We start from the raw sequence: 12,850 nt of genomic DNA, 5'->3' as shown, positions 1-12,850 counted from the left end.
CCTCCTCCTCCTTGGCAACCACAAAACTGTTCTCTTTGAGAATGACACTTTCTTATGAGTCAATGTAACAGGATAAGAAAACAGAGCTTTCTGAGCTTCCACTGAGGTCCTGAAGGCTCCAAGTGACAAAGACCCTGAGGACCCCAGACCCTCCGGAGGGGCTGCTCAGAAGGATGAGGCAGCCTTGGCCATGGCACCCTGGAGAGGGGAGAAGGGGTGAAGCATGCAAGGAGAAGTGGGTCTGTGGTGAGGACTGTTGGGGGGCTCTGCACCACCCCTCCCCTTGAAGCCTTGAAGGGGAGCTCCCCTCTGGGGGCTGATGTTGTGTCCCTGGGGTCAGCTTGGGAGGCCATGTGGAGAAAAGCTGTACATCGACTGCAAGGAGTGGGGAGTGTGTAGCGGGGTTCCTTGAGCAAGGGTCCACTGAGGGGGTGTTGTAGGAGAGTGCACCCACACTCAAATGGGTATCAGAGTGTGGGCAAAGGCCACGTGCCAGCCAGGTTGAGTCACGTGCTCACCCCTCCCTCTGGGCTCATCCTAAGACCCTTCTCCAGCCCCCAGCAGAAGTCAAGTACTCCAGACAGCTAGGAGAGCAATGCTTTTGACCTATTTTAAGTGACTGGTGTTTGGGAAGTCCAGGATGGCAGATTTTATTTTTCTTCTCTTTTTTTTGAATGAGGTGCTGAGAGATAAACTTTAATGCAATATCATGCTCCCAACAGTCAGTCAACTTTCTGTAGATGTAATTGCTTGTCTTGAGAGGGATAATAGTCAACAGATCATCCCCTCCTGTTTTCTCCATTTTTCTTTGACTTTCCAGAAGAGAAAAAAATTAGTCAGGACTTGGGAAAATGTTCTCCATCTATTTAGAAATTGTGGAATAAAATTAAATCCTTTTCCATCCCACCTCAAATCCTAAGGCATGATTTTTTTAAGTTCTTTTCTTTTATAATTGACATGTAGTTAATTTACAATGTTGTGTTAGTTTCAAGTGTGTTGTATAGTGATTCAGTTAAGTCCTGAGGCCTGATTAATAGAGATGGGAATGCCGTCCGTGGGGAAGTGGACTTCAGCCAGGCTGAAGGTATTTGAGGAGCAAGAAAGAGAAGGGTTTGAACGGAATACAGAATGTTGCCTTCTGAGTATTTAACTAAAAGGAAATCTACCTGAAGTGAGGATGTCTGTACTCTTTGAAACAGCAAGGTTATCTCTGAAAATAACTAAAGGAGTAAGTGATTTATAAAGTGACATAGTAATTATGAACAGGTTGGAGAGTATGTAGAGAAAACATGATTAAAGTAATAATTTAGTCCAACAACCGGTCGTCGTGTCTGGTGGGATTTTCTGATATTCAGAAACTCCGCCGTGAGGCCTGGGAATATGGAGTCCAGTTTCCACTAGAAGGACCAGGAGGTCTGGGGTTCCCCTAGCATAGCCTTGGGGAAGCTCACCCTGGTGGGGAGGTGAGCAGTCTGTCCATTGGTTCTGAGAGATGTGACACTCAGGAATGTGCCTAAGTGCTTATGCCAGATTCTTAAGGGACCTTCCATCGTTCTATTCCTTTCTGTATGACTTATGTTTTTATTTTTTGTCTACGCTTGCCCCAAACTGAAATAGATCCCTTGGCCTGAGTCTTATGGATTAAATGTTGTATTGTAGCTAAGAGCAGACTTTAATTTATTGACCTAATGCTTTTAGTTGTTTTATCTTTATTATGTTGATGGTACAAATATTAATTAAGAAAATGTATGATTACCATTTATGTATGGGTATATGTAATTTATATACAAAAATTTATATATAATTTATATTTAGGTAAGTATTAGATACTCAGTCGTGTCCAGCTCTTTGTTACTCCATGGAGTGTAGCCCACTAGGCTCCTCTGCCCTTGGGATTCTCCAGGCAAGAATACTAGAGTGGGTTGCCATTCCCTTCTCCAGGGGACCTTCCTGACCCAGGGATGTAACCAGGTCTCCTGCATTGCAGGCAGATTCTTTACCATCTAAGCCACTAGGGAAGCCCGTAATTTATATTCACTGTACATTAATTAAAATTATAAAACAGTAATTTATATTAATTAAATTATTAAACAGTAACATTATGCTTATAATTAATATGCTATATCTATATATAATCAAGTCACCACCCGAACCAAATTACATAGGGTTCATTTTTGGTGGTGATTTGATTGTAGGGCATAAGCATCCATATGTATCTTTCTTTACCTTACCTTAGGAAGGAACCTCTACACAAAAGTCATTGATATAATCAATCATTTTGGCAAAAATGAATAAAATAAGAATTTTGGGGAGGTGTATAAATCTCTGAAAGCTCAGTTGGTAAAGAATCCACCTGCAGTGCAGGAGACCCTGGTTCAATTCCTGGATCGGGAAGATCCTCTGGAGAAGGGATATGCTACCCATTCCAGTATTCTTGGGCTTCCCTGGTGGCTCAGCTGGTAAAGAATCCGCCTGCAATGTGGGAGACCTGGGTTCGATCCCTGGGTTGGGAAGATCCCCTGGAGAAGGGAAAGGCTATCTATTCCAGTATTCCTGCCTGGAGAATTCCATGGACTGTATAGTCCATGGGCTCTCAAAAAGTTGGACATGACTGAGTGACTTTCAGTGACTTTTATAAATCGATAAAGATTTATATCGAATGAATTGGGTTTAAACAAAAGAGGGTTTGAATCTAGATGTTGGGTTTAGGATGGGCATGTACCTTTTCAGTGTTTGGAATCCTCAGAATTTGGTCCTTCTGCTGATAAACAAGTTACATGAAAATGACAAGGGGGCTCATATCCTAGAAAACATTCTTAATGACTATTTTCATTGTGAGGCAATATTCCATTCAGAGGACTTAAAATTAAGATATTGGATATTTTTATATCAAAGAAGATACTAATGTAAACTTTCAGTTTTAAGAAAGGACCATATTGTGCCTCTTTATCATCTGTGCAAATGAGTGCATTTTTTTTTTACCCAAATAACATCTTATGAATCTATTCATGTGAAGAGCTTGGCACCATGTCTTGTGCAGGGTAAGGAATCAATAAATGAGTATTGATTGGTTTATGCTATTGATCATTCTGAAGTTTCTCCCAGAGTTCTTACAATGTGGTCTGCACTCTGCTGTAAGTTGTCTACAAAAGAGCCTGGTGGTCCAGTGGGTAAGACTCCATGCTTCCAATGCAGCAGGTGCAGGTTTGATCCCTGGTCAGGGAACTAAGATCCCATATGCCCTCAGTCAAAAAAAAAAAAAAAGGCGTCGTGCATTCTGGGAGTAAATTCCTTGAGTGAAGAGAGAAAAATTCTGACTGAAGAGAGAAAATTGGGGAAGGAGGGCTAAGATTTCAAGATGGCCACATTCACAAAGAAATGACATTGGTAGAATACAGTCCTTACTGGTGACCCACGTGTGGAGAAAAGGGCACCTGGGTTTTCTCTTAGGTGCGGCTGCACTTTGATTTTGCTTAAAGAGTTGGTTGTGAATAGAGAACAGTTATTTTACTGCTTTACTCTTTCATGTGCCAGGAGAAATATCCACCAGCTTTTCTAGTTTTTTCCCTGCTCTTCCTTTTCCAATAACCTCCATGCGGACTTTTCGGTTTCCCGTATTATTTCTAAAGCTACGTTTGTTCAGCGTGACTCATGTTCCCATTTTCATAACTGTGAATAGTGCCTTTTAGTGTGGGTATACTTGGTATTTGAGTTTCATAGTAAATTGTGTTTTTTTCCTTCTTTCTATCATCTTGTTCTTTGTAACCAATCTCTATTTATTTTTTGGCTTTAAAGCTTAGCAGAGAATTAAAAGTATTTTGAAGACCTCAAATAAAAGCTATAATGATAGTATCTTTATTCCTATTCGGTTGACTATATCGTGATTTAAACATTGATGAGATTAAATTTTCAGAATTTAAATGATTGCTCTGTTGATCCTATTAAATGAAGAAGTGTGATTTTATGATTTTTCTTGTTTAAATACTTAGCAAAGTTATTGGTATTGTATGGTATAGTTGGAGAATGGGTTTTTACAAAACAGTCTAACGGTAATCCTTTTCTTCTCATGACTAGATTAGGAAGAAACAGCAAGAAGTTGTGGGCTTTTTGGAAGCTAATAAAATCGATTTTAAGGAGTTCGATATTGCTGGAGATGAAGACAACAGGAAGTGGATGAGAGAAAATGTTCCCGGAGAGAAGAAACCTCAGAATGGGATTCCGCTGCCTCCTCAGATCTTTAACGAGGAGCAGTATTGTGGGGTGAGATTTAGTTTCTCTGAAAATTCTTCTGCGTGTGTGTTTATCAGAAATTGTTTAAAGCAGATAAGCTTCGAGGTAGCATTTACATTTGTTGACATTTTTCAGCTTGTGATCTATTTCTACTATTTGATACCTGGATGGTTAGATCCATGGTGGAGAATAAATAGTTAAGATTTTAAAAATGATAGAAACAATAAAATGATGATTCATAAGTTCTTGGGATTCCTTTAGGTTTTTTATTTTATTTTGAAGAGAGGAGGCCACCTGTTCAGGCAAAATAAGTGTTTAGTTGAAATGACATTCTGTTCAACCTGGTAGGGTACACATACCTGCATCCACTGTGTATACTTTCACCTTTGTAAAGAATGATTTGCAGAAGTAAAGTTTTGTGTGAAAGTGAAAGCGTTAGTCCCTCAGTCATGTTCAACTCTTTGTGGTCTTATGGCCTGTAGCCTGCCAGGCTCCTTTGTCCATGGAATTCTCCAGGCAAGAATACTGGCGTAGCTTTCCATTTCCTTCTCCAGGGTGTCTTCCCAACCTAAGATCGAACCCGGGTCTCCTGAATTGCAGGCAGAAAGTTTTGTGTAAATGCATCTAAATTGCTAAAAAACTGTTCTGGACACCCTTCCTCCTTGTGAGGACACAAGAAGATGACTGTTTATGAACCAGAGAGGGGGTATTCAACAGACACTGAATCTGCTGACACCTTCATCTTGGACTTCCAGCCTCCAGATCTGTGAGAAATAAATGTCTGTTGTTCGTCAACCACCAAAAACAAAACAAAACCAACAAAAACTCTTCTGGGCATTTAATTATAATAGCAATTTTATTTTATACATTTAGTCATTCATTTTACCACAAAATCATTTTTTCCTCAGGGTTTACAGATTCTGCTTGGTAAATCAAATTGTTGAAAAGAAACGTTTAAAAGCTCAAAGGACTTTGCAGCATGAGAATTGGAGTTAGCTTTGGGGAGTCATCTAAGTCTTCCAGGTCATTTTTCAGACTTGGCCATCATGCTTCTGGAAGGCAGAGGGAACTAATTACCCAGAGCTGTGCTGGTTCTGGAGGTCGGAGCCTGGCATAGGATTTTTTCACTCACTTCTTCTCTTTTATAAAAAATTAATTATTTATTAAAAAATTGTAGGCAATTATTATTTTGTTTTGCTTCACCACATGGCATGTGGGATCGTAATTCCTTGACCAGGAATCAAACCTTTGCCCTTTGCCTTGGAAGCATGGAGTCTTAACCATTAGACTGCCAGGGAAGTCACCACCTTTCTCCTTGCTATACAAAACTGCTGGTCCTTTAGCTCAGCTTCTCTTTGTTATTATATTTCTCACCTAAAGCAAGTGTCATCAAACTACAGCCCGAGTGCCAAGGCCTGCAGCTATCTGTTTTGGTGAAATTTTATTGGACACGCCTGCACTAATTTACCACCTAGTGCCTATGGCTAATTTTGCATGATGGCAGAACTGAGCAGTTGCAACAGAGACCATCTGACCCACAAAGCAAAAAACATTGAGATTTACTATCTTTTCTGGTGGTTCAGATAGTAAACAAACCGCCTGCAAAGTAGGAGATCCAGGTTTGATCCCTGAGTCAGGAAGGTCCCCTGAGAAGGAACTGGCAACCCACTACAGTATTCTTGCCTGGAGAATCCCATCGACAGAGGAGCCTGGTGGGCTGCAGTCCATGTGGTCTTAGAGTCAGACATGACTGAGTGACTAGATGACATGACATTTACAGAAAAGCTTTTAGACCTCTCATTTGAAGCATGAATTGTTCTGCTGTTGGGGGTTTATATAACTTTCTTAGGGCTGATATAACAAAATACCACAAACCTGGTGATTCTTATGGACTGTATGTTTGTGTCCCCCTAAATTTGTATGTTGAAGTTCTAAGGCCCAAGGTGATGGTATTTGAAAAAGGGATCTTTGGGAGGTGATTAGGATCAGATGAAGTCCTGTGGGTGGGGCCTTCATGGTGGGATTAGTTCCCTTATGGGAGGAGGAAGAGAAAGAGACCCCTTTCTCTTCACCCTGTGATCACACAGCCAGAGGCAACTGTCTATGAGCCAGGCAGAGAGCAGCACTTAATGATGCTACACCCAGAACACATTTCTGTTAGTCAGCCACCCAGCGTATGGTATTCTGTTATGGCATCCCCAGCTGATGGTTACAGTGCTTTAAAACAACAGAAATTTATTCTTTCACAGTTCTGGAGGCCAGAAGTTTTAAATCAAGGCATCAGTAGGGTTGGCTTGTGCAGCAGGCTCTAAGCGAAAATCTGTTTGATGAGTCTCTCCCGGCTTCTGGTGGCCGCCAGCCATCTCTGACATTCCTCCACTTGTTGACACATCAGGTCCTTCTCTGCCTCCATCTTTACATGGCCTTCTTCTTGGGGTCTCTCTGTGTCTTCACATGGCTTTTGTATAAGGACAGAAGTCATTGGAATAGCGTCCACCCTAGTCCAGCATGGCCTCATCATAAGTAACTACATCTGTGAGTGTAAAAAGAGAAAGTGTTAGGTGCTCAGTCATGTCTGACTCTTTTTGACCCCAGGGATTATAGCCCACCAGGCTCCTCTGTCCATGGGATTTTCCAGGCAAGAATACGGAGTGGGTAATAATTCCTTTCTCCATAGGATTTTCCTGACTCAGGGATTGAACCCAGGTCTCCTGCATTGCAGGTGGGTTCTTTACCATCTGAGCCACCAGGGAAGCCAATATCCCAATTTCCAAATAAGGTCATTTTCTGAGATTCTGGGTGGACATGGCTTTTGAGGGGGAAGTACAGGCTGTGTGAATTTACATGGCTGTGTTAGGCTTCTTCAGAGGCTTAACTTAAAGTCCTGTGGATGTGAGAGTGTTTTCAAACAGGTTTAAGGTGTTGAGTAATTATTTAGTGGAACTTATGGCCAGTCCCTTGGACTGCAAGGAGATCAAACCAGTCAATCCTAAAGGAAATTAACCCTAAATATTCATTGGAAAGACTGATGCTGAAGCTGAAGCTCCAATACTTTGGCCAACTGATGCAAAGAGCTGACTCATTGGAAAAGACCCTGATGCTGGGAGAGACTGAAGGCAATAGGAGTAGGGGATGGCAGAGGATGAGAGTTTAGATCGCATCACTAACTCTGTGAGCATGAATTTGAGCAAACTCCAGGAGATAGTGGAAGACAGAGGAGCCTGGTGTGCTGCAGTTCATGTGGTCACAAGGAGCTGGACACTATTTGGTGACTAAACAAGGAACAATGGTCCAGTCCAACTCTCTTGTGATTGAAGCTGGGGCTTCCCAGAGTGAGGAAAGTATTTCCTTGGTAAGGGAGGGTCCCTCCCCTGTACACCACACTCCTCTCCCCACACCCTCCAGACTGCTTGGCTTCCGGACATCTCTCCAACCTGACCTGAATTTCTAAGAATTGTGGCTCTTATTAGATAAGGAAAGGGAGAAAAAGGTTTCTTGGGGTGGGGGCCAATGGTGTTGGTCAATTTTTATTTTTTAGAAATTAAAAATTTATTTATTTATTTGTCTGCACTTGGTCTTAGTTGCCTCATGGGGGATCTTTGTTGAGTCATGAAGGATCTTTTGTTGTGGTGCACGGGCTCTCTAGTTGTGGTGTGAGGGCTCAGTCGTTGAAGTGTGTGGGCTCAGTTGCCTCGTGGCATGTGGGATCTTAATTCCCCAACCAGGGGTCCAACCCACAGTTCCTGCATTGCAAGGTGGATTCTTAACTACTGGGCCACCAGAAAATTCCATATAAATTTTTTTTTTAATAATTGAAAAATGAGTCTGTGTACACACAGAAAAAATGGTTCCAGAGTTGTCCACAGTGGAGATGATTCTTCCTCCCATTTTAGACCCCTCTAGTTCCTTTTTCTGCAGAGAAGGCAATGGCACCCCACTCCAGTACTCTTGCCTGGAAAATCCCATGGACGGAGGGGCCTGGTGGGCTGCAGTCCATGGGGTCGCTAGGAGTCGGACACGACTGAGCGACTTCCCTTTCACTTTTCACTTTCAAGCATTGGAGAAGGAAATGGCAACCCACTCCAGTGTTCTTGTCTGGAGAATCCCGGGGACGGGGGAGCCTGGTGGGCTGCCGTCTATGGGGTCGCACAGAGTCGGACACGACTGAAGTGACTTAGCAGTAGCACTAGCAGTTCCTTTTTCTGAGGTGGGCCAGATTTATGAGCCCACCACCTGGGAAGTTACACCTGGCTCCACTCAAGAGAGCACTCTGCTTATTTTAACACTCTACTGTTGCTGTCTTGAAATTCATAATGATTTTTGAAAACGGGTTGCCTTGTTTTTATCACTTTATTTGCACTGGGCCCTGCAAATTATGTAGCCGTCCTGCTTTGACCCATCAATGTTGGTAATTTCTTGTTTGGCCTTCCATGAATTTTGTACGTATATTAACCATTGTTAATCATTTAAAAAAATGGGAATAAACTCTATACACTTGTTCTTTTCACTTAATAACTGTATCTCAGAGGTTATTGCAGAGCTGCTCATATTCTTTTTAAAAAGCTTTTTAAAATTTTATATTGGCGTATGTAGTATGCTCAGTTGTGCCTGACTCTTTGAGACCTCATGGCCTGTAGCCACCCAGGCTCCTCTGTCCATGGGATTCTCCAGGCAGAATACTGGAGGGGCATCTGCCTGACCCAGGAATCGAACCCATGTCTCCCGCTTTGCAGGCAGATTTTTTTTTTTTTAAACCACTGAGCCACCATGGAAGCTCAGGAGTGGGATTGGTGGGTCACATATTCTTTATTTCAATGGTTGCAAAACATTCCATTAGATATGACATAATTAATTGCCACAGTTCTCTAACGGGAAACATTCAGGTTGTTTTCAGTTTCCCTCTGGCTCAGCCTGCAATGCAGGAGACCTGCATTCGACCCCTGGGTTGGGAAGATCCCCTGGAGAAGGAAATGGTAACCCACTCCACTATTCTTGCCTGGAAAATCCTATGGACAGAGGAACCTGGCAGGCTACAGTTCCTAGGGTTGCAAAGAGTCAGACACGACTGAGCGACTTCACGTCTCTTCTCAGCTACAGACGATGCTGCAGAATCTCTTTACACGTACAGAACTTTGTGTTCAGTCTGGGTGTATATATAGGATAAATTCCTAGAAGATGTGCTGAGTTACAGCACATATGCATCTCATATTTCAATAGATACTAAATCTGGACTGTAGTTGCACCATTTTATATTTGGGTGTGGCTGGTTTCCTGTGACTTTGACAATACTCTATATGCAAACTTAATCAATTTGTTAGATGAAAAATGTGTTCTCACTGCTTTGACTTGGATTTCTGTCTTTATTGCAGAGGCTGAACATCTTTTCCTCTGTTTATAAGCTTTCTGTGTTTTTTTTCTATGACTTTCTACTTTTTCTGTTTGGTTCCAGGTAATGTTTATTGGCTTGTGAGAATGTTTGCTTATGATGGAAAGTAGCCCTTTCACTACCATAGATGTTGCAAATATTTCCCTATGTTTCTTATTTGTCTTTTGACTTTTTGAAGTTTTTTTTTTTTTTTTTTGGAATGCAGGGCTTAACATTTATTTTCTGTAGACAGTTTATTAATATGTTTTATAGTCCCTGCACTCTATGTCTTGTTTAGAAAATCATTCAGCACTCTAATATCATTAAAGGAATCATCTCGTTTTCTTCTAGTACTTTTCTAGTGAAAGTAGAATTTTAAATCTCTTACTTTATCTTATTTTCACTGTCCTTTTCAATTAAGACTAGTTACAGTGGGGACAATACTGAAGTCTTTTCTTTCAACCTATGTTTATCCAAGAATAAAAGTTCTGTAGTTATTTTCTGCTATAGAAATAGAACTTCAAAGGCATTTCTTATTTCATTTTACTGTCATCTAGCAATGCTTTCTGTATTAACTGTGGAAGAAGAAAAGATTTCCCAACTAAGAAAAAAGACTTGTATTTTTAAGATGTGTTTTCCTATTATAAATACGGCTCTAATGAGATAAGCATACAAATGATTTTATGTTTAGCTGTTTTGAATTCTTTCTGCATTCAGAGAGGTATTAGTAGTTTTTCTTACTAGCAGCTTTGCTAAACTTGCTTTTCTGCAATCTGTGGATATTCCCAACAAAAGGGCATTAATGAGGCAGAGGACTTTGTTTGCAGAAAGTAGGTAAAATGACTATTTGTATTGTAGATTCCAATTTTAAAAAGAGACTCAAAGTTCTGAAGGACGTGTCAGGTTTGAAATGGCATAGTTGTTCAGTTGCTAAGTTGTCTCTGACTCTTTGCATACAACCCCATGGACTGCAGCACGCCAAGCTTCCCTGTCCTTCACTATCTCCTGGAATTTGCTCAAACTCATGTCCATTGTGTCAAGGATGCCAGCATAAATCTACTCAATATTTTGTAATAGTCTATATGAGAAAAGAATCTGAAAAAGAATGGATATATGTCTATGTATAACTGAATCCCTTTGCTATGCACCTAAAACTAACAAAGCATTGTGAACCAACTATGCTCCAATATAAAATAAAAATTAAAAAAATAAAGTAATAAACCTGCTTTAAAAAAATAAAATGGCATAAATCTGAATGGTTAGCATATCTTTCCACATGATAGAAATGTTGAGCATCAGAATAAGGCTATCACTTAAGTTGACTCAATGGCCTCTGTGAATTCTCAAATGATGATGGCAGCAGCTGGAGGGGACCTCAAGGGCAAGCAGTGGCTTTCTCTGCACCAGGTCAGTGCAAGGGCTGGTGTCATGGGTGGTTCTGTGTACCATCGTGTCCCTGCCAGCCTGAATTCCTGCTGCTCTGGGCAGAACAGATGAAGATGTTATCTCGAGGGCATGGCAGACAACCTGTAGCTACAGAAAGGGGACACCACCAGGAAGCCAGGCCCAGTGGAGGCCAGGTCACCCGCCTGGCAGAAAAATACTAACAGGAAGTGGCAGACTTGTCTGCTGATGCCAAGTTGGAGTCTGTGCATTTTCACCAATGTGAGGGTTGGAGTGCCTGCCTGGTCCTGAGGGCAGCTAAAAGGGTCTTCGACCATGCAGCAGAGAGGCAAATATGTCTGGGGACCCAGGGCTGCAAGAGAGGACAGGATGCCTGCCTGATTAGGGCAGGGGGAGGGTGTTTTCAACACACTGATGTTACTGAACACACTGTTTTATTTTTTAATATTTTTGTATGATGGCAATTTTATTATATCTTACATATAACTTTGATAGTGTACATATCAACATGTTAATAAAAATTATCTTTTGTTTTGCCATTATGGTCAAGTTTTGTTTGCTTTTTAAATTAATTAATTTGTCTATTTTTGGCCAAGCTCAGTCTTCGTTGCTGTGCACGGGCTTTCTCTAGTTGCGGCAAGCAGGGGCTACTGTCCAGTTGTGGTTCACAGGCTTCTCACTGAGGTAGCTTCTCTCGTTTCCGAGCACAGACTCTAGGCATGTGGGCTTCAGTAGTTGGTGGCACATGGGCTTAGTGGCTCTGCGGCATGTGGGATCTTCCCAACTAGGAACAGGGATCCAACTGGTGTTCCCTGATTGGCAGGCAGATTTTCAAATACTGGACAACCAGGGAAGTCCTTCTTCTTTTTTTTTTTTTTTTAAATTTTATAGAAGTGTAGTTGAGTTACAATGTTGTGTTAGTGTCTGGTATATAACAAAGTGATTCAGTTATACATATATTTGTTTTCATATTCCTTTCCATTATGGTTTATCACAGGATATTGAATGTAGTTCCCTGTACTATAACTACTACTTGACTACTTGTTAGTAATTCAGTTCAGTTCAGTCACTCAGTCGTGTCCGACTCTTTGCGACTCCATGAATCACAGCACGCCAGGCCTCCCTGTCCATCACCAACTCCCGGAGTTCACTCAAACTCACATCCATCGAGTCAGTGATGCCATCCAGCCATCTCATCCTCTGTCGTCCCCTTCTCCTCCTGCCCCCAATCTCTCCCAGCATCAGAGTCTTTTCCAGTGCGTCAACTCTTTGCATGAGGTGGCCAAAGTACTGGAGTTTCAGCCTTAGCATCATTCCTTCCAAAGAAATCCCAGGGCTGATCTCCTTCAGAATGGACTGGTTGGATCTCCTTGCAGTCCAAGGGACTCTCAAGAGTCTTCTCCAACACCACAGTTCAAAAGCATCAATTCTTCGGCGCTCAGCCTTCTTCACAATCCAACTCTCACATCCATACACGACCACAGGAAAAACCATAGCCTTGACTAGACGAACCTTTGTTGGCAAAGTAATGTCTCTGCTTTTCAATATGCTATCTAGGTTGGTCATAACTTTCCTTCCAAGGAGTAAGCATCTTTTAATTTCATGTCTGCAGTTGCCATCTGCAGTGATTTTGTAGCCCAGAAAAATAAAGTCTGACACTGTTTCCCCTGTTTCCCCATCTATTTCCCATGAAGTGATGGGACCAGATGCCAAGATCTTCGTTTTCTGAATGTTGAACTTTAAGCCAACTTTTTCACTCTCCACTTTCACTTTCATCAAGAGGCTTTTGAGTTCCTCTTCACTTTCTGCCCTAAGGGTGGTGTCATCTGCATATCTGAGGTTATTGATATT

The 12,850-nt window shown here is 41.6% G+C and overlaps 1 protein-coding gene across 2 annotated transcripts in view; it reads left to right on the top strand.

Moving 5' to 3' along the window:
- SH3BGR (SH3 domain binding glutamate-rich protein) overlaps positions 1–12,850 on the top strand; it is a 72,988-nt gene that overhangs the window by 3,886 nt on the left and 56,252 nt on the right. For both annotated transcript variants that reach the window (XM_010834950.1, XM_010834951.1), the window contains exon 2: positions 4,075–4,260. In XM_010834950.1, the coding sequence (XP_010833252.1) occupies positions 4,075–4,260 (186 nt within the window). The remainder of the gene's footprint in view (positions 1–4,074; positions 4,261–12,850) is intronic.

The sequence above is a fragment of the Bison bison genome, unplaced genomic scaffold (genome assembly GCF_000754665.1).
Source record: "Bison bison bison isolate TAMUID 2011002044 unplaced genomic scaffold, Bison_UMD1.0 scf7180017864037, whole genome shotgun sequence".
In the NCBI taxonomy this organism is placed as follows: Eukaryota; Metazoa; Chordata; class Mammalia; order Artiodactyla; family Bovidae; genus Bison; species Bison bison.
Note: the sequence above shows the minus strand (reverse complement) of the source record. Positions and strands in the feature narration are given on the sequence as shown.